The sequence below is a fragment of the Populus trichocarpa genome, chromosome 8 (genome assembly GCF_000002775.5).
Source record: "Populus trichocarpa isolate Nisqually-1 chromosome 8, P.trichocarpa_v4.1, whole genome shotgun sequence".
Lineage (NCBI taxonomy): Eukaryota > Viridiplantae > Streptophyta > Magnoliopsida > Malpighiales > Salicaceae > Populus > Populus trichocarpa.
Window position 1 is genome coordinate 7,343,478 of NC_037292.2, and position 22,927 is coordinate 7,366,404.

Consider the following 22,927-nt stretch of genomic DNA (forward strand, 5'->3'; position numbering starts at 1 on the left):
TGCCCGCAAATAGATGCAGACCGTTGACTTAACTGACATGACGAAAACAAACGGCGTTGATTGCTTGGCAAGTCCAGGAACCCGAGGAACGAGACAATTCTAAAGTCAGCAGGCCCTTAATGCTGCTCGCCTCGCATGTCCGTTACTCCGCATGATTCCCCGTTAAGCATGGAACAAGTAAAGGAAGATATTTGAGAGATGAGAATTGAGAAACGTTGTTCTCTAGACTGTCATTATCGTAATTATTAAAATCTTCCTTTCTCGGCGAGTTTACCTATGAATTCATAATTCAAGTTCTTATTTGAAACAGTTTTAAAATTAAACTACTAAAATTCAGTGATATGACACTTTTGGGTTGCCTAGCAGCCGCGAATTCATACAGGAAACCTGTTTGAAAATATAACTGTCATTATTTTTTAAAATATTTTTTATTTAAAAATATATTAAAATAAATTTTTTTATTTTTTAAAAATTATTTTTAATATTAGCGTATCAAAATGATATAAAAATACAAAAAAATATTAATTTAAAGCAAAAAAAAAAATTTAATTTTTTTTAAATTACTTTTAAAACGTAAAAATAAATAATAAAAAATAAAACTTAATGATTCAAATTTTTTTTAGTTCAAATCCTGTTTCATTTTAATAACTATGATGATTAAAGGTTTTTTTTTTTTCGTGTTGTTAAATTTCAATTTGTAATTAAAAGATTTATATTTAATTATTACTTTGTTCTAAATATTTATTCAAAGAGTTTTTTGAAAACATAAATCAACACCTATATTATTGAAAAAAAAAAAAAAAACAGAACTTGCTGCATGGGCACGATCATACATTGTTGCCCCGTGGTGTGGCGGTACCAACATGAGATATGTCAACAGGTTTAGTTATTTGACATTGAACAAATAAACATAATGATAACCATTTTTATAAATATGCTGACAAGATAAACAATGGCAACATTCTCTTGAGGAAGCTATTGAGCTATGGGGCAGGGAACCCGGGACCCGACAATGGAGACAAAGCAACACTGAAACGAAGGGTGAAGATAACCCGTGCAATAAATGACAGAAGTTAGCTGGGGAAAAGATGAGGAAATCAAAACTATGAGAGGGGGAGGACATCTAGGACATGATTGTTTTTTGAAAAATAATTTTTTAAATTTTTCTGTGTTTGTTTACCATTAGAAAAGTTGGTAAACGAAAAACATTTTCCAGTCAACGGAAATCACTTTCCAGTCAAAGCAAAATTTGGTTTGGTTTACAGGAAAGTGTTTTCCCTTTTGACTGTGTTTATTTTTCGGAAAGTGGTTTCCGGGAAATCACTTTCCAAACTTTCCTGTGTTTGTTTGCCATTAGAAAAGTTGGTCAACGGAAAACACTTTCTAGTCAAAGAAAAATTTGGTTTGGTTTTCAGAAAAGTGTTTTCCTGAAAAATTTGGGCGGAAAACACTTTCCGGAAGTTGTTAAAAATTTAGAAATGTCATTATTTGCTGATTATATCAAATTTGATCCTCAAACTTTTGATTGCTATATATAATTTGTTTTGAATATTTATTTTTCAATTTCATCTCTTAAAATTTAATTTTTATATTAACTTTGGTCCTTATTTTTATAATTGCTATTTGCTTTTTCCTTATCATTTTTTTATTGAAATTTTTTATCTATCAAATTTGGTCCTCATTCTTTTGATTGTTACTTATTTTATTTGAAACAATTTATGAAATGTTAATTATTATTATTTTAATTTCTTCATTTTTTTTTTAATTTTTTAGATTTGATCTCTATTATTTTGATTATTATTTATTTTATTTGAGATAACTTATGAAATTATATTTTTTTTCAATTTCATTGTCATTCAACTTTTTAATTTGTAAGATTTGTTCTTCATTATTTTAATAAACTTGAGAAAAATAAAACATTAATAAGTTATTTTTCAGCTCATTCTATGGCATAACCAAACACTGGAAATTGTTTTCCAACTTATTTTCCATTACACTACCAAACATCGGAAAATACTTTCCCCGGAATTCACTTTCCAAAATGAAACTACTTTCCAGCAAACAAACGGGGCCCTAATATCTCCTATAATAGTCAAGTTACGAAGAATCAATTAGAAAAAAAAAATATTCATGACTTCAATTTTATCATTTGCATTTCAAACTCGAATGTAAGTGTCTGATCAGTTCAAAATCTTGAGTTAACTGGATCTCTCCCGTGATTTGACTTTTGAGAGCGGTCATTTACCTATAAATCGTGTTCGAGAGTATGTTTATGATATTAAAAAAAACTAGGTTTGGGATCTAATGAGGACCAAAATGCCAGGAAAAAACACACGGTGGAAGAAATTTGAAAAAAAAATGATCATAGACAAAATAAAAAAATTAGCAATATAAAAACCAAATTTAAAATATTAAAACATCTTAGGGATTGAAATAAAAAATATTTATAATCTGATAGATTATATATATTAAAAATGATAGGGGTTAAACTGAAAAAAAATATAGGAGGCAACTCAATAAAAAACAAACCACAAAAAATAATAAAACAACCCTCCTTCCCCCACAAAATAAATAAATAAGACAAGTTTATCTAATCTCTATATGTTTTGTTTTTAAATTATTTTGATTTGTTGATATTAAAAATAAAAATTATTATTTTAATATATTTATAAATAAAAATTACTTTTAAAAGTAATTGCAACATAACAGAGGAGAATCCAAATTACTTTCAAACGTTTTTTTTTCTCTCTCCAGTATCATGTCCAAATTTTGTAAAAAAACAGGAGGAGAATCCAAGCAAGACATCCCTTTGGCCTTTCCTAAGAAAGAACTAAAAAAGGCATGTCAGTAACCCTATAGATCTGGTACATCAAGCGTCGGCAGAGACTCCCAAAATGGCAACCCCAGTCTCTCCTTCACTAGCCCCACTTCTCCTCTTTGCAAGAATCTCAGGTCTTTTAGCAGCAGCTTTAGTCATTTCTTGGGCTCTTGTTTTCAAGTCTAGCTTTCTGCCTCAATCTACCTCTCAAGAAGACCTCATTTACGCTGTATGTACTTTCCTCTCTTTCCCCTGTCTCACATTTTACTAAAACCAGAAAAAACAAAAAGAAGAAAAACCTGCATTTCTTGAACTTAAATTTTATGGTTCTCTTTCTTTTCCTTTTTTTTTAAACAGGTTCTCCATCCCTTGCTAATGGTGAATGGTTTCATTCTCATCAGTGGAGAAGGTAATTTTGACATTAATTAACCCAAGAAATGTACTCATGGATAGTAGCTTAATTAGCTTGCTCTATTATAACATGGTAGTGGTTTACAAAATGGAGGTTGATTCTTGCTCTTGTTGTTTCCGTTTTCTTTTTCTTTGTTTTGGCGATCTCAGCAATTTTGGTACATAAATGGTTGCCTGGTTCAAGGGGTTTCAAGAAATCAGTGCATTTGTGTCTTCAAGGACTGGCTCTGGCTTGTGGGATTTTTGGGATTTGGACAAAGTTTCATGGTAACGATGGGATTGTGGCAAATTTCTTCAGTTTGCATTCTTGGATGGGTTTAATCTGCATTTCCTTGTTTGGAGCTCAGGTTTTCTTCACTCCTGGTTTTATTTTACTCGTATTTACTATAGTTTGCCGTTTATTTATATTTACTGGGTTTTTTGCTTTCTTGTTCATTTGGAAATGAATTATTAGTGATCTTGATGCGGTGGGGCATGGCCATCATTTTCAAGTAACATCCTAGATAATGCCATTGCCACTGTGGACCCTTACGTGTACATTCTCTTAATTAAAATGGAGAAGGCAACACAACTATATTATTGATGATTCAATTATTTATCAGTCCAGATATAACCACCATTGTTAATCTTTTACTAACCAATGACAAAGCATTGTTTAATTCCTTTTTGGATTTGGATGCTCTTTCAGGGAGAAGCACGTGTGGAATTATCATCTTTTTTTCAGGGCTAGGAGGGAGTGATTTTTGTTTTTGCGTTTAAAAAATGTATTTTAATTTTTTTTTGTTTCAATTTTATTTTTTTATTTTAAAATCATTTTAATATGTGGTGTCAAAAATAATATTTTTTAAAAAATATTATTTTAATATATTTTCAATCAAAAAATAACTATAATTATGGACTCCAAGGCAGCCCAATTAATTTACTTTCTAGGTTTGTTTATTTAATGGTCCCAGCAAGACAGCAAACAGAAACAAATTAGTGGTGTGTGTTTTTCTTGTGATCTTTGAACTTTTTCCTAATTTTCGTTAAAATCATAGGTCATGACCTGAAAGTGGATTGAAATTTGGGGAAATAGTTTCAAGTTTTGACCAGTTTTTTCTCAGAAAATATTAATAATGCATAAAAAAAATAGACCAATGATTCTTAAGAACAATTGATTAGGGATTGTTTGCCGTTGTTGTCTCCATTTCTTCAAAAATGTTGTCAATGGAACCATTGAGGACCCCTTTGCAGGTATTGGAAAAACCATTAGTTATTTGGCCATCTGTTGATCGATGTTCCTCTCATCTAGCGGGAGTGAGTCCCTCACAAATACAAGGATATCCTGCGTTCGAACTTGCTAACAGCACTACTGCTAAGGACAACTCGTTGACTATCTGACCATTGACCATGGGCTGCAAGGCTTGTATCCATGTAAAAAAGAAGTTGGCTATATATCGTGAAATAAACATTTTCTGCTCGTTTCAATGTGCAGTGGCTGATGGGTTTCATGAGCTTTTGGCATCGAGGCGAAATGCGGGCAGTGAGGATAACAGTGTTACCATGGCACATCTTTCTTGGTCTCTACACATATGGGTTAGCCGTGGCAACAGCAGAAACAGGACTGCTGGAAAAGATTACATTCTTGCAAACAAAGAAAGACGTGTCGAAACACAGTCCAGAATCCATGGTTGTTAATAGTTTAGGACTGAGCTTGGCTTTACTGAGTGGTATTATAATACTAGCTGCGGTCTCTCCCGGGTATCAAAGTTTTCGAAGTGAACTTACGTATTCTGAATCAAAGAAATTGATGACATGATATGCTGTGTGCTTTGTGATGTATTATGTATATAGAGCAGATTAAGAGCATGTTTTTAATAATTGTGAGGATAATGTGTTGCATCATTTTTCTAATTTTTTGTTCTGCTTTTTTGCTGGAATAGAGTGAAACAATTTGAGCACTTGATTTAAATCATGTAAACAAACAGATAGAAGACGGTTAAAGGGAGAGATCTGTGGGAATAGAGTGCAGAAATGCCCGATCTGAACTGCTAGATTTCGGTATAACAAAGAGTAAATTATTCTTAGTTTATGAGTTTTGAATTATAACTTCATTCTTCTTCCCTGACAGTCTATGATCTAATCCTTTAACTTTTGCTGACTAACAAGGGATGGGGTTGTAAAACCTCCACGAAAGATTAGGCTTCCTACGAGGCTCAAATGGACTGGATTCTACGGGGAGGGTGGTTCAATCAAGTCTAGCAAAACAACGAAAGTATTTTGGGATACTTTCAGTGTTTAAGTTAGCAAAAGTGGAGTAAAGAGAATATTAAAAGCCTTGTGTGTGCTGAGCTTAAAATAAATAAATGAATAACATCCTTTCAATGTAGGACAAACTGGACAGGTGGCCCGTGGTGAAGCTGATTTCTTTGCAACATAAAAAATATAATCTTGGTTCCTGCAAGGTTGTTTTAAAGAAAAACAAATTATGTTAATTTTATTATACGATAAAAAAGCAATGATAATAAAGAGATATATCAAATTTTAAAAGAAAATATGATAAAGATTACCATAAGAAAAAAAATGTTTGTCAAAAGAAAAAAAATTCACATAGTTGAATTTTAAAATAACATAATGTTAAAGAATAAAATAAAATAAAAAGATAAAAATAATCAATCAAAACTAGCATGTTAAACTCGCAATCCACGTTGTGAGCCCGAACCAACCTCATAAATTTTTTTTTTTTAAAAAATAAAGATGGCAAATCCTCAACAATCCAAATGAATAAGGCTGAAAAAAGAAGTTAACAAAAAAAAGCCTAAAAAATAGAACACTTACAAACCCGAGTAAAACCACTAAACCTCGCGAGCTGAATCATGCGAACAAGATAACTTAATAAAAAGCAAAACGTGAAAAATAACAAAGCTTAATTTTAAAAAAGAATTCAGTTTTGAAGGATGAAAAGAAAGATGTCAAAAAACAACCCAAAAAAATGGTTGGGTTAACCGGCCAATCCTGTTGTTCAGGTTATAAGACTGAGATAACTTGATTGAAAGGAAACCAAAGAAAATCATGGAACTCATTTTTCAAAATAAACAATGTTGATGAATGACATTGAAAAAAAATTAAGTGAAAAAAAATAATATCAACTCATGTTAACTTTTCAAACTCGTGATTCAAGTCACTAAACTGAAAGCATCCCATTTGAAAAAATCACGAAGTTTAATTTCTATCAAATCAAATATTGAATGGTGAAATAAAAAAAATCAATTATACAAAAGGATAAAAAAATAATAATTAAAAGAATGAGGATCAAATGTGACATAAAAATAAATGAGGGGACAACTTATGATCTTGAACTAAAGAGTGAAATTGAAGAAAAAATCAAATTCACAAAAGAATCCAAAAACAAAATAAAAAAAAGCAAGAATCATATTTAAAAACACTACAAATCAAAATTACAGATCCAATAATGGAATTAAAATAAATGAATTTTGACAGAAAAATTAATAACAAAAATTAGAAATAAGAAAAAGAGGATCGAAGTTGAAAAATTATTAATTAATAAAATAATTCTGAAATTTTGAAAGACCAACATGAATTTTAAAGGAAAAAGAAATAAAAGATAAAACAAAAAAAAATAAGTATGATTATACTTGCAGTTGTTTATATATGATTATTTATAGTTAAGATGAGTATAAATAATAAGGCAAAGCAGAATAAGAAAGTCCAACAATCAAAATCAAAATTATGATTATACTTTTTAGAAAGTGCAGTTGTTTATATATAGGTCTAGAGTCTATAACATCCATAAAAAAATTAAATAGAGAATTAAAGAGTGCGGTCAACTTTTAAAATATTGTTGTTAGGAAAATAATTGTTAAAGAAAATAAATATCTATCGGAAAAATATAGCTATTAGAAAAATAATTTGTAGGAGTTTAAAAAATTTATGATTTTAGTTTAAGAGCTAAAAAATAAATTATTATTGAAGATAAAAAGTTTAAAAAATATAGACGTTGTCTTGCGTACAAGAAGGGCAATGTAAGTTTTCCTCTTGGTTAACCTAATTTTTTACGCGCAAGTCTATCATCTTTTCCATTTGATTACAAGCCCATATTATAATTCACTATATAAACACCGGAAAAAAAGATCTTGTTTTTTTAATTTGAAATTAAAAATTTATTAGGTTTAAATACTTTAATTTTTTAAAATGAGAAGATGTTATCTTTTCAATGTGGAATAAAAATTTTATAAGATAACTTCTCAAAATATATTAAATTATATTATTTCCAGCATGATTTTCTCTAATTATAAACTTACCACTTACAAATAAGAGTATAAAGTCAATTTTAAAATCTTCATATAAGGCCCCGTTTGTTTGCTGAAAAGTAATTTTCTTTTGGAAAGTGAATTCTGGGAAAGTGAATTTCAGAAAAGTAAATTATTTTTCGATGTTTGGTATTGTAATGGAAAATAAGTTGGAAAACACTTTCCAGTGTTTGGTTATGTCATGAAAAATGAGCTGGAAAATAACTTATTAATGTTTTATTTTTTTCAAGTTTATTAAAATAATGAGGAACAAATCTTACAAATTAAAAAGTTGAATGAGAATGAAATTGAAAAAAAATATATTTTCATAAATTATCTCAAATAAAATAAATATTAATCAAAATAATAAGATCAAATCTAAAAAATAAAAAAAATTAAAAGATGAAGAAATTAAAATAATAATAATAAAAATTTCATAAATTATTTCAAATAAAATAAGTAACAATCAAAAGAATGAGGAACAAATTTGATAGATAACAAATTTCAATTAAAATATGATAAGGGAAAAGCAAAATAAAAATAAGAACAAAAGTTAATATAAAAATTAAATTCTAAGAGATGAAATTGAAAAACAAATATTTAAAACAAAATATATATAGCAATCAAAAGTTTGAGGACCAAATTTGATATAATCAGCAAATAATATAACATTTCTAAATTTTTCACAACTTCCGGAAAGTGTTTTCCGCAAAAAATAAAAGGAAAAACACTTTTCTGGAAACTAAGCCAAATTTTTCTTTGATTGGAAAGTATTTTTTGCTGACCAACTTTTTTAATGATAAATAAACATAAAAAAATTTAAAAAATAATTTTTTAAAAACTACTTTTCATAAAATGTTACACCATATAATAACAGAAAAGTTCCGAGCACACATTAGTTGTTGTTAAATGTCTACCGTATAAATAGAACTTAACTTCCGTCAATACCAACTTAACTTCTGAGCACACGTTAGTTGACGTTAGTTTTCCATTTTATTATTATTTGTTAATTAGATTCATCAAGCGCTACTTTGGCTTTATTTGAACGTTTATTTACATGCTTACTAAATTTTGACATCCTAGCATCACGTGCAAAGAAAAAATTACTCGAGAACCAAAAATTGCAATTTGTTCTCTCTTAGCTGATTATTATTTATATACTGGAGTAAATTATAAACCAGTCCTTGTATTTCTACTACATAAAACATTCAATCCTTTTAGTCTTGAAAATAATTAACCGATCTTTCCATCATACTCAACCGTCAAGTTGTTAACAAAAACTAACGGAAAGCTCTATTCCATCTCAACATTTCACAAACAAAAGATTATCAGATGGACTCAGTTATAAAAAAAATTGAACAATACAAAAGTTATTTAATTACTTTCACATTAACGGCTAGATTAATCTTGTTTGAGAGTGTAGTTGTGATTGTTTTTTAAAGTGTTTTTTATGTTGAAATACATCAAAATGATATTCTTTAAAAATTATTTTTAAGATCAGCACATCAAAATGATCCAAAATATAAAAAAATATTAATTTTTAGCAAAAAAAATTTTTCGAATTTTTTAAAAACGCAAGTTGGCCCGCGTTTCCAAATGATCTCAAGTGTTCATAGCATTACAATGGATTTTTTTTAAAATTTAAAATATATTTTTTTATTTAAAATTAATTTTTTAATTTTTTTTTAATGTATTGATGTTAAAAATAAATTTTAAAAATAAATAAATTATTTTAATATATTTAAAAATAAAAAAAATACTTTTCGAACGGCAACCAAGCGATGGGTTTGGTAAGAGATCCCTAGACGGTCAAGTCACCCGCCCGCCCACCCACTAAGGACTAAGAAGTAAATCCAGCTGGCTGCTATCGAAATAATAATGGAGCGGGCCGCCAATCCTATGAATCTGGATGATCGAAAAAAGTGACTGCAGAAAAAATGGATGTTCCGGTGATTAGGTTTCCGACTATAACTCTGATGGTGAGAGTAATCGGAGTGTTGGTGGCTGCTTTCGTTCTAATTTGGACCTTCCATTTCAGAGGAGGCTTGGCTCTTTCATCTGATAACAAAAGCCTCATCTTCAATGTAAAAAAAACCCTAAAATTCTATTCTCAATCAGCCATTGTCTTCTTAATTTTGGTATTCTAATAGCCTTGCTCCTCACAGGTGCATCCTGTTCTTCTGGTGATTGGTCTTGTTCTCTTGAATGGTGAAGGTAATTCCTTTTACTCATTTACTTTTTTCTTTTACTGAGAATAATTATTTCAATTCCATAGCTTGTAAATATTTAATGTAGAAATAGCTTGATTTGGATGAATATGTTCTCCTTTCTTTATGGATCTCACGGAATGGCGCGAAAGGATCTATATGCCGACCCAACTAGTGAAGGAATAAGGCTATGTTGAATCGTTGTCGTTGTTGTTGAACGTAAACAAATGCTGATAGATTTTAGGTGTTCTAGAAGTTAGAAATGGTAAGAATTGTTTGCTTGAATGTGGAAAAATAGGCAGTTGGAGAAATGTAACATGGCTAGCTTGTTCTGCTTGGTGCAGCGATGCTAGCTTACAAGACTGTATCAGGAACTAAAAGTTTCAGAAAGATAGTGCATCTGACAATGCAATCTATGGCATTTTGTTTAAGCACAATAGGAGTCTGGGCTGCTTATAAGTTCCACAGTGAGAAGGGTGTTGATCATTTCTACACTCTGCATTCATGGCTGGGCTTAACTTGTTTATTCCTCTTTGGTACTCAGGTTTGCGCTCTCTCTCTCTCTCTCCCTTCCCTCCCTTCTTTGTTTTTGAATAGCTTCATTGGTCATGCTGGACCAGTTATATATAGTAGCACAACCATTTGTGCATATATCCAGTGCCTTTTTTTTGTTCTTCTTGTTGAGTGTTAAGAACCCCGGACATAATTTTTTTTTTTATAACTTCTTATGATTTTGCTTGTCTCTGTACAGTGGGCTGCTGGCTTTTACACGTTTTGGTATCCTGGTGGTTCAATAAACAGTAGAGCTGCTCTACTTCCCTGGCATGTATTCTTCGGGATTTATATATATGCACTTGCTGTTGCCACTACTGCCACAGGAATTCTAGAGAAAGCTACATTCTTGCAAATGCACAACATAACATCGCCCTACTCCACTGAGGCATATTTGGTGAATTCCCTGGGTATGCTGGTTGTTGTTCTTGGTGGTTGTGTAATACTTGCCATAGTTACACCTATGAGTGCTAAAGGTGATGCTCTTAGAACACAAGAGTATCAAATGCAATATCCTTCTGTGTAATTACAGACAAGTGTTATTGTTGTAGAATGATTCTTTCAAGAGTGACTTTGGTCTGTTTAGCGGAGTATCTTTGTTGGCCAATCATTTGGGTGTGTTGGATGGAAGGTTGAATCTGAAAAATAAGAGCATGTTGATGAGGTTACTGAAAACGTTTATTGCAAAAGGTCTTCTAAGCCAATGATAAGCCAACTCTGACCCTGACTGGGAAGTCTCTGTGCAGACCATTAATGGCCTCTTCCTCCTAGTACAAGTTCAAGCAGTTGGAACAGGGGTCCCTTTGAAGGAGAGTTCAGTGGGTCATATACTTTGTTTTTTCCTACCTCACTGTTTGTCACTCATATTTTGTCACTTAAACTCGTTTACATAATGAATGGACGGTGTTACATGCTTGGGCAAACAACAAATATAGCACAGGTAAAAAAAAATTCTCTCTTTTTTTTTGTTATTTTTTTTAATCTCCCTGTCAATTGAATCACCCCTAAGTCGAGGCTACTGAGAAAAAACCATCAAGCAATTCCTTCATTACAATAACACCATTTGGCAATGTGGATGAACAAGTGCCCACCCCCGATGCAACCGAGGGAAGAGCGACAACAACAGCATAATTATCCTATAATCTATAATCTATATTATTATCATGTAATCCTTTTCTATACTATTAACTTCTCATTTTAGTGATATTTTCATTTCTTACGTCCCCGGCTATAGGACTAGTAGCAAGCTATTGTGTTGTCGGTTTTTTTTTTATATATATATTTATTAACTGTTAATAGTTAATTGATAAATTGCTAATTAATCTACAACCCAGAAAAAAAAAATCTACAAGATAGCAGATTTCAAAAAGATTTCAGAAAACACCTTCTGAGCCGCGATAAAAGATTTCAAAAAGACCTTCCAAACTACAATACCGCAAAAGGGGGAGTTTTTTCCAGCCATTTTAACTGCAATTGCAAAATGTTTTGAACTATACGAGTAGATCAAATTCAGAAAGTTTCAGAAATATGATAAAGACATTTGGAAAAATTGAAGGAATGGGGCATACTTGGTATAGCTTGATCTCTGACTTGTCAAAACCTGGTATGAAAAGAGTAATTGATTTTTTAGCTGTGTCGAACTTCACTGGTGGTGCCATGATATTGATGTGACTTGCTGGCACGGAAAACAGAGTTTTTGCATCTTGCCTGACCGCGTTTAGCATGATCGAATTCCTTTCTGGAGGGTAACCTATTGAGAGATGTGGAATGAGAGCAAAAGGCAAGGGTGAAAAGTTTTTCTTGGCTCCTTCCAATGATTCTTCATTCAAATGTGAAGAACAAATTCCAGTAGCACCAGAAACTTGCACACCAGCTTGTAGGGTACAGCCCCAATAACGTAATGCAGAATTTACAGATGTTGGAATGTTAGGGTCCATTACAAGATAGCAGCCAAACATAGATGGTTCAGACAAGGCAGAAGATCCTTGCTGCAGTATGATAAACAAAAAAAATCCTATCAGACTTGTGTAGAAATGGAGAAGCAAGGTGGGGGGTCACCTTTACCTCCAATACCCTTTCCAAACTGTCCCATATTTCAGTACTCATTTTTCCGTTCAAATTGTATTTGCTGCCACTTAAACTCAATGCTTCATCAACAAGTCTCAGGAGTGAAGGACCGGCCAATCTTCCAAGATCAGTCTTCTCAGCCAAGTTCCTCAGGTAAATTTACTGCAGAAATATAATCCATTGCAGGAAGCACACCAAGCTCTTCTCCGACCACCTTTCATATTATGATGAAAGATACAAAACATTCAATGGGAAGTGCACTATTTGATCACTATGATACAACACAAGCATACACTGAGAGCTATTAGATACCTACCCCTTCAAGAACTCCTTGAGTCATCTTAAGACGAGAATCAGCTTGCTTCAGCCGACCAAGAGGCTCAAGAAGCACCTGCAGATATCATGAGCAATTCAGAAAGTGCCCAGAGCATTTACATGAAAAAAAAATTAAGTTACATAAAACAAGAAAAAAGAAGAGAAAAATCACACTTTTAGTGGTTTCCAACCTAACAGCCGAAAGGTTGTCATTGCACTTGGTAGGAGAAGTTCCAATTTTACAGTTAAGTAGATATTCAGCAGAGGGATCTTGGGTCTGTACCACGAAGCATGTCCGAAGCCCGGAAAATTGCACAACGCTGGGAGAAAATTGGCAAAACAAAACAAAAAAAATAAAATTAAGATACCACCATAACTTGCACGAGTTACATATAAAATCAACAAAAAATGCAAAATAAATAACCAATGTTTAAATTTCTACATTCCCATTATAATATAATTAATGAAAGTAAAGCTCGTCGTTAATTCCTTGATAATTAATACTAATTAGAATTTGAAAAGGAAAATATAGATGCTTATCCTTCTTCTCCAGCCTAAACGATTAAGGCAAAATGATGTATTAACTATCATCAATCTAAGTTGTTGTTGATTAACATAACTTAAAAAGTAAACAGTGGCCAAAAGGAACTTCCATCTGGAAAAAGGTTTATTTTCCTTAAAAGTCTCCTAAATGTCATTCATCTACTGACTACTTCGATTTAATCTCATTACATTCCAGTCTCATGAGTAGGCATTTGGTTCAGACAGTTTAAAATCATAAATATACTGTCTCTTTGATAGATTATTAAAAACTCTGAACAAAGATCATAAGGCCATAGTTCCATCACAATGTCCTTCCTTTATCAATAAAAGTCTTTAAATTTCAGACCTCTAGCCCGTGATAAACTCTGTGTAAATGTAAACATAAATGGTTGGATACAACAAAAAAGACAGAAACAAATTGACATCATTTCTTAGGTTGGGTAACAAGAATTCATTGAAAGAAGAACCTGAGCAGCGAAAACTGCAGAAGTGGTCTTGCCAGAGCCACCTTTGCCTAAAAAAGTGAGCAACTTTGTTGAAGAATTTTGATTATCATCATCATTCAAAGAAGCAGCAGCAATGGAAAGAGGTGTAGCTGTTGTTCTTCTAAGCATCTTGATTTTACCACTACGTTTACAAAGAGAGAAACCAGAATCTGGGTTTGCGAGTAGCGAAGGAGAGGAAGAAAAAGAAACCATCTTTTGCAAATCTTGTGTAAGTTTTGTTGGAAACCAGTTGTTTTCGTTAGAATAAAGCTCCTGTCTTTCAGGAGCCAGTAAGTTAGTTTGTTAGTGCAAGTCAGTATAGTTTGTTAGTGCTGACTATGACTAAGTCATTGTTTTGTAATTTTTCTGTTGTTCTGTTACCACAATCTTCGGCTAAGAAGATGTGGTTTGTTTTTCCCTGATTCCAAGTTGTAATGGCTATTTAAGCCAAAGGAACACTACTGAATAAAGTGTATTTTCACAGTTAAATTGTGCAAGATCTTTGATATTATAACAATTGGTATCAGAGCCTCTTAACAAGGCCTGACTGTGAATACAAGAGTGAAAAGAAAGATTTGAGTGTTTCTTTAAAATGACAGAAGGAAGCAGTAACAGCTATGTGCCTAAGTTTGTGGGACACTATGATCATTGGGCTGAACTGATGGAAAATCTGCTTCGTTCCAAAGAGTATTGGAATGTTGTAGATTGTGGCATCATGGTGGATGTCACAGGAGAAGCAAGGTCTTTCTCCTCAGTCGTATCAGAAAGTCGTCCACTCACAGATGTTCAAAGGAAGGAGTATGAAGAAAACAAGCTAAAAGATTTAAAGGCAAAGAATCTTTTGTATCAAGCAATTGAACGAGACATGCTTGAAACCATTCTTGACAGAAGCTTTTCAAAGGCAATCTGGGACTCCATGAAACAAAAATTTCAAGGCTCAACAAGGGTTAAGAGAGCACAGTTACAATCATTACGCTGTGATTTTGAAATTCTTTGTATGAAGGAAGGAGAAACTGTAAATGCCTACTTTGCTAGAGTTTTATCCATAGCCAATAAAATGAAGGCTCATGGTGAAAATCTAAATGAAACAATGATCACAGAAAAGATTCTTCGATCAATGATCTCCAAATTCAACTATGTGGTCTGTTCAATTGAAGAATCTAACAACATGACTACAATGACTATAGATGAACTTCAGAGCAGTCTTCTGGTGCATGAGCAAAGGATGAAAAGTCAAGGAGAAGAAGAGCAAGTTCTTAAAGTTACTCATGAAGACAAAGCAGGCAGAGGAAGGGGACGAGGAGCTTGGAGAGGTGGACGTGGTAGAGGAAGACATAGTTTCAACAGAGCTACTGTGGAATGCTATAAATGTCACAAACTAGGACATTTTCAGAATGAGTGTCCTAGTTGGGAAAAGGGTGCACATTATGCCGAGATGGATGAAGAGGAAGAACTTCTACTAATGGCTTACGTTCAGGACAAGAAAACAAGCAAAGAAGAGGTCTGGTTTCTAGACTCAGGATGCTCTAATCACATGTCAGGAAATAAAGATTGGTTTATAGAAATGGATGAGCAGTTCAGACACTCAGTCAAGCTGGGCAATGGAGCAAAAATGATGGTGATGGGTAAAGGAAGTGTTAAACTTGTGACTGCAGGACTAACTCAAGTAGTAAGAGATGTATTTTTCATTCCTGAGCTTAAGAACAACCTATTAAGCATTGGACAGCTTCAAGAGAAGGGACTTGCTATTGTTATGAAGGATAAGGCTTGTAAAATATATCATCCTACGAGAGGCCTTATTATGCAAACTCTTATGGCAGCAAATAGGATGTTTATTTTACTAGCCACTATGATTACTCAACCTTCAAACTGTTTAATAGCAAGTATGGATGACTTATCAGACCTGTGGCATCGTCGCTATGGCCATGTGAACAACAAGAGTCTCAAAACCTTGGAGAGCAAGCAACTTGTCAAAGGCCTTCCAAAACTCTTATGGCAGCAAATAGGATGTTTATTTTACTAGCCACTATGATTACTCAACCTTCAAACTGTTTAATAGCAAGTATGGATGACTTATCAGACCTGTGGCATCGTCGCTATGGCCATGTGAACAACAAGAGTCTCAAAACCTTGGAGAGCAAGCAACTTGTCAAAGGCCTTCCAAAATTCAAAGCAACAAACACAGCATGCACAGTGTGTCATCGTGGCAAACAACATCGAGCAGTCATTCCTAAGAAGAGTCAGTGGAGAGCTTCAAGAAGACTTCAACTAGTGCATGCAGATTTGTGTGGTCCAATCACTCCAACTTTAAACAGTCTAAAAAGGTACTTATTGTGCTTTATAGATGATTTCAGCAGAAAAGCTTGGATTTATTTTTTAGCCGAGAAGAGTGAAACTTTTGCCATGTTTAAAGTATTTAAAAGCTTTGTGGAAAAAGAATCAGAATGTGATATATGCTGTTTGAGGACAGACAGGGGAGGAGAGTTTACTTCCAAAGAATTCAATGTGTTTTATGTTAATCATGGCATCAAGAGGCAACTTACTGCTGCCTACACTCCTCAACAGAATGGAGTGGCAGAACGTAAAAATCGAACTATATTAAACATGGTTCGATGCCTGCTTTCAGAGAAGGAAATGCCTAAACTGTTCTGGCCAGAAGCAGTTCGATGGGGACTGCATGTGTTAAATAGGAGTCTAACTGTGGCTGTCAAAGAAAAGACTCCTGAAGAGTGTTGGAGTGGAAACAAACCCAATGTTGAGTACTTTAGAATTTTCGGCTGTATTGCAAATGTGCATATTCCTGACAGAGGGAGGACAAAGTTAGATGAGAAGAGTCATAGATGTGTGTTTATAGGTGTTAGTGAAGAATCTAAAGCCTATCGGCTTTATGATCCTAAGACCAAAAAGGTGATTGTTAGTAGGGATGTAGTGTTTGATGAGAATGAGGGCTGGAATTGGAGGAAGAGTGATGATGGTGTGAGTGATATTTTTACTTGGGAAGATACAGATAATGATGGAGAAATTAGTGATTATGATGAGAAATCAGTAGAAGGAGATGATTTGGGTACAGAGGGAGTTGAAAATGATAATGAAATAGAAGGTGGAAATGATGATACTGTATTAGGGGAGAATGTTGAGGTACTGGAAGATGAAGATGGTGACACTTCAGGGGAAAATGGTCTTGCTGCACCAGAAAATGATACACCAGGGGAAAATAATTCTTCTATATCTCAAGGAAGAATTAAACGGACACCTAGATGGATGGATGATTATGTTCATGGAGCTGGTTTTCCTGACGACTCAATGTGTTTTATGGTACATGATGATCCAATATGCTTTGATGAAGCAGTAAAACAGAAGAAATGGAGGAAAGCCATGGATTTGGAAATGGAAGCTATAGTAAAGAACAAGACATGGGAGCTAGTGATTCCACCAGAAGGGATAAAGAGAATTGGTGTAAAATGGATTTTTCGAACCAAGCTGAATGAAAAGGGAGAGGTAGATAAATGCAAAGCACACTTGGTAGTAAAAGGATATGCTCAGAGACATGGGATCGACTACAGTGAAGTTTTTGCACCTGTGGCTCGTTGGGACACCATAAGGCTAATCTTAGCTTTAGCAGCATAGAAAGGATGGACTGTTTTCCAGCTAGACGTCAAGAGTGCATTTCTTCATGGGGAATTAGAGGAAGCTGTCTATGTGGAGCAGCCAGAAGGCTATGTTAGCAAAGGAGAAGAGCATAAAGTGTTGAAACTTAAAAAAGCTCTTTACGGCTTGAAACAGGCTCCAAGAGCCTGGTATAGTAGAATTGAAGGGTTCTTCATGAAGGAAGGCTTTGAGAAATGCAGTCATGAACACACACTGTTTCTTAAACATACAGATGGAGGTAAATGCTTAATTATTAGCCTTTATGTAGACGATTTAATTTATACAGGAAATGATGTGGAGCTATGTGAGAAATTCAAGGAATCAATGAAACTAGAATTTGATATGAGTGATTTGGGGAAAATGAAGTATTTCTTAGGAGTAGAGGTTCAACAGAGCTGTGAAGGAATACATTTATGTCAAATGAAGTATGCTGGGGAAATTTTAGAAAGATTTGGAATGGGAGGCTGCAATCCAGTAAAAAATCCTATCGTGCCAGGCACGAAATTAATAAAAGATGGTGGAGAAGATAGTGAGAATTCAACCTTGTTTAAGCAAATAATTGGCAGCTTAATGTATCTGTCAGTTACCAGACCTGACATAGCGTTTGTTGTCTGCATGTTAAGCAAATTCATGACTGATCCTAAAACATCACATATGGCAGCAGCAAAAAGGGTTCTCAGGTATGTGAAGGGAACTACCAGCTTAGGAGTGTTTTATAGAAGAAGTGCAGAGAATTCTGAAGATGATCTCAAAGTCTACACTGACAGTGACTATGCCGGCGATGTAGAGGATAGAAGAAGCACGTCTGGTTATGTTTTTTTTCTAAGTGAAGGTGCAGTTGCATGGAGCTCAAGAAAGCAACCAGTGGTGACTCTCTCCACAACAGAAGCAGAGTATGTAGCTGCTGCTGCATGTGCATGTCATAGTATTTGGATGAAAAGAGTGCTCAACAGTCTTGGTTTCTCTTCCTGCAAGTGTGTTAAGATTTTTTGCGACAACAGTTCCATTATAAAGTTATCAAAAAATCCAATTCTCCATGGAAGAACAAAACACATAGACGTGAAATTTCATTTTTTACGTGATCTGGTAAAGGAAGGTGCTGTAGAATTAATTCATTGTGGGACTTGTGAGCAAGTGGCAGACATCCTGACAAAACCTTTGAAGTTGGAATCATTTACAAGGCTACGTGATCTGTTGGGAATGCAGAGCATCAAAACTATAAACTGACTTGTTAGCAAGTGCAGTTTAGGGGAGGATATGTTGGAAACCAGTTGTTTTCGTTAGAATAAAGCTCCTGTCTTTCAGGAGCCAGTAAGTTAGTTTGTTAGTGCAAGTCAGTATAGTTTGTTAGTGCTGACTATGACTAAGTCATTGTTTTGTAATTTTTCTGTTGTTCTGTTACCACAATCTTCGGCTAAGAAGATGTGGTTTGTTTTTCCCTGATTCCAAGTTGTAATGGCTATTTAAGCCAAAGGAACACTACTGAATAAAGTGTATTTTCACAGTTAAATTGTGCAAGATCTTTGATATTATAACAAGTTTCAGTGGGTCGATAAAGAACGGGTCAGGCTCGGTGTGGAGCTGGCCTCTTGGCCTGTTGGGTTTGGTGGTTAATTAGTTAATCGATTAATCAATTAGTTCCCTGACTGGTTAATTGCCTGATTGTAAGATACCGTTCGCCGGTGCTCTGCATTTTGTTTTCTTTTGCGGAAAAAAAAAAACATTCGCCTAGTAATTTCACTCATCTACTCCGGAAACAACTCTGGTATTTTAGAATTTTCCATCATTTTTAATTATGTCCACTTAAATTAAGTAATTTTTATTAATTAGCAATCATATAAAAATTAGTATTTAAATGATTTTAAAAAAATGAAGACAATAAATGAAAGTTATATCAAATTTAATATATGATTTTAAATTAGTATATATGTCTCAATTTAAATAAATAAAGTGCAAAATAACAGTATTAATCTTATAACTTCACTCAATTTAAATAAATAAAGTGCAAAATAACAGTGCAAAATTCTTGTAATTAGCTTAGACCATTTTAGTGTTGATTCACGGATTTAACAATGCTGCTCGCCTGCGATATATAATATAGTCCAGACCGATAAACTCCTAAGACATGAATCTATATAAATTTATTTTATTTTTTTCAAAACTTAAGGGTAAGAGGTGGTCAATCCCTGAAGTGAACTTGTTACTATACGATTCAATTCGACTGACGAAGGAAGAGATCACATAATAACTTCACTCAATTAGTGATCTAAAATTTAACATACTTGAGATATTGGATAACCAGAGTAATTTACTTTCATGCCAGAGAAGATTAGTTTGTGGCTATATTTTATTTCTTTAGAAGGGGGACAGTGTACTGTTAGGCCTCTCATGATGATATGTTGAGAGCAGGACTCTACAAATGGTAAAGAATTGTCCAAGGATCACTGCTATATTAGACATGGTACAAGGTTAAAAGCCAATCATCCCTGTCTTGGCATTCCGATCAATGAAATTTGTCCGAGGATTACTGCTATATTAGACCCAAAAAGCACACAAAAAAAGTCCATTCAACAATCAACAGCCTCGTTGGATGCTTAATTATTATTTGCGAGACAATCATGAACCAAGATTTGTCCCCTAATTAAGCCCTCTCACCAACTGAATTGTGGTTCTGAGTGCGTTTATTGTAGGAAAAAAAAAAGAATTATAGTCTCTCAAATTCTAAAATTACAGCTAAATTATCTGGTGGGTAAATTCTAAATGTAAATGATCTTTGTCTTAAGAAAAATGACAAACAAAACTATTTAAAATAGTAGCTAAAACTGGCCTAATTAATAAAAACTCAATTTCAAATAGTATTTTGAAACCAAACTAGAAAAAGAATCTGAAAAATAACTAAGAATAGAAAAAAAATAATCTAAAATTGCAACTTCTATGCTTGATTTGAGCTTATTAATCTCGACCCCGACTAGTGCTAGTAGGTTGATCCTATAGTGCACTAGGCTTGTATAATGCACTGATTAAATTTTAACTTCATCTAATATTCAGTTGAAAATTATGTCTATTTTTGTTTTTTTTTTTAAACATCTCACTTAATTGTCTAAACTTCTTTTCATATTTGAAACTATAATATTTAAAAATTAGTGTATTAATACCCAATATACACGCATCCAAAACAACCGCAAAATACTTCAGTTTTCTTCAGCACTACTTGAATAGAGGGGGCAAATAATTTTATTTTTTTAAAAAAATATAATGACCATCTTATATATAGTTTAGTTTTTTCTATATTTACTTTTTATATTTTAAAAAATTATAATTAATATCTCAAACTTTGTTATGCGTGTAACCCATGATATACTAGATCATTATATCATTTAGTCTATTTTACATTCATGAAAAATATAAACTATAATTTTTTAAAATACAAGGGTAATTATAAAAACAATACCAGAAAAATGTTTTTTATTTTTTATAATCAGTGGAATAATTTAGTATTAAGTGAAAAATGGAGTAAGCCCACACATTGCAAGCACAATGACCAGAGGACAATACCCGGTGAACAAACAAAAAATACAAAAATGTCCAGTCCAATACTCAATAAAAGGATGGTAAAGGAAACATACTGGGCGTGCGTGCATTTCATGATCTTTCGTCCTTTTTTAACTTGGCTGTTTTGTCCATCTCAGGCGAAGGTTTTTGGCAGGCGATCTCGACTAAGAGACCACAGCATCGATCATTCCCTCAAGGCTCCAAAAATCCATTGCTTCTCCTTCTGTGATCGCCGAGGAGAGGTTGCGAGGGGCCGGTGACAATTTAGACTCGACAGAGACATCCCCCGCCCTCCACTGACCGAAAACAATATCTGGCTAGCTAGATCTGTCACCAAACTAACCTTCAGCATCTCAAAATCCCCTTTTTATTCAAATCACCAAGCATGTACATTCTGTTAATTGAAAAACCCTGCGAGGGACTGGATCCAGGTGACCTTGGCATCCGAGAAAGTTGATTCGCATGACCATCATATTCTCTCCCATCAAGATTATTTTTGCCGTACTTGATATCTAACTTGATGGCGTATCATCATCAACTTTAAAATTGGTTTTTTTTATAGTGTGTGAATTTGTCCTGTAAATATTTTTTCAATCATACTGAAAGTATTATCATTGAAGTTTTGATGTATCTTTAATATTTATTTATTTTTGTTTGTATGTCATCACAACTCTTATTCTAACTATTGGATTATTTATATTTTTTATGACAATTTGAATATTCATAACTATTGACTTTGGTATATTTAAATGCTTAGAGGGGAATTAATTTGAATGAAAATGGCTAGCTCGGCAGGTAATACTTGCGCGTATTGACTCGCACAGATATGACCTTTGCGAGTGCTGTAAGTACTGTGTTAATTTGAGAATATTTGTTTTGAACTGTTATATATAGATTGCGAAAATTCCCACTAAGCTAGTATGGGTAAAAACTTTTCCAAATCCCCCAGTACCTTCCTCTTTAGTTCCAATTTCTGGTGCCTCGATGTCTTGATCATCGTCACCAGCTTTTTTCTTGTGCATGAGGGGAATTGCCTTGTTACTAATTCTTGACCCAGGTTTCGTCTGTGATGCCAATGGTGATTTATTAGTTCCTCGACATTTGGAATTGCTACTTGCAGCACATGAGTACGCACGCTTTTGTTTGGTGCGGCCTATGTTATGTTCGGCACGCAGTGCCACAAGAACAGAACTGAAATAAAGAAGCCGGTTGCAAATGGTATGGACCTTTCTATATATGCGATGACCGACATGGGCTATGAGTATACGTACCACAATAAAAATGGCTGCAGCTAGCTAGCTAGCTAGATTTGTTGCATGTTCTCGTTGGTGATGATGATGGCCATATACATAGAGAGAGGTGAGTTAAGTAAACTTGTATATATGATTAGCCTGTGGAGGGTGAGGAGAGACGACTTTATAATATTTCTTAGTGCCGTAAATGTCTGTAAATGTACAAAGGTCTGTTTACGTGTTTGATGGGAGTGTTTGGCACACTGATTAAAATTATCTCAATATCCCATGGTTATTTGAGAACAAATCAATCTGATCATTCCATCTCTTCCATCTTTCTTGCTCCAACTAAACTAAGAGGTCAAAAGAATCGAGAAAAGCCAATCATTCAGATATATAATTTCATCATTGAATGATCGTCACCTTGTTGTATAATTTCAGTTCCTTCAAGTACTGTACCACCTATATGGCTCACGCGATGTCACGTACGATCAGTACTCTTCTCCTTTGATAGATATCAGATATTGTGGTGCTCCATACATTTATATCCTATAACATAAGCTACATGTATATATATATACGAACACTATCCGTGCACATGATTAAGGAAGTCATAAAAACATAGCAACATACGTATCTCCAAAAGAAATCTTTAATGTTTCAAGTTTCTAGATGAATGTTATGTGTGGACAGCTTGTTTCTATCTATTGATGCTATCGGGTTAGTGCACCATCAACTTCGGGCTTAACAAAACAAAACCTGTGGGTTAACTATCTGTTATATGAAGTGATATCGTTTTCAATCTGTG

The 22,927-nt window shown here is 33.6% G+C and overlaps 1 protein-coding gene and 1 pseudogene across 1 annotated transcript; one reads left to right on the plus strand and one right to left on the minus strand.

Moving 5' to 3' along the window:
- Positions 1-2,762: 2,762 nt before the first annotated feature.
- On the plus strand, positions 2,763-11,207 carry LOC7483923 (uncharacterized). Its single transcript, XM_052455102.1, has 8 exons — positions 2,763-3,047; positions 3,176-3,227; positions 3,380-3,576; positions 4,704-5,024; positions 9,432-9,602; positions 9,684-9,732; positions 10,070-10,269; positions 10,477-11,207. Exons 1-8 carry the CDS (start codon positions 2,895-2,897, stop codon positions 10,801-10,803), a joined length of 1,470 nt encoding a protein of 489 aa, XP_052311062.1. The 5' UTR covers positions 2,763-2,894; the 3' UTR covers positions 10,804-11,207.
- A 475-nt stretch (positions 11,208-11,682) lies between these two features.
- On the minus strand, positions 11,683-13,918 carry LOC18101493 (uncharacterized protein At1g26090, chloroplastic-like; annotated as a pseudogene).
- Positions 13,919-22,927: the final 9,009 nt, after the last annotated feature.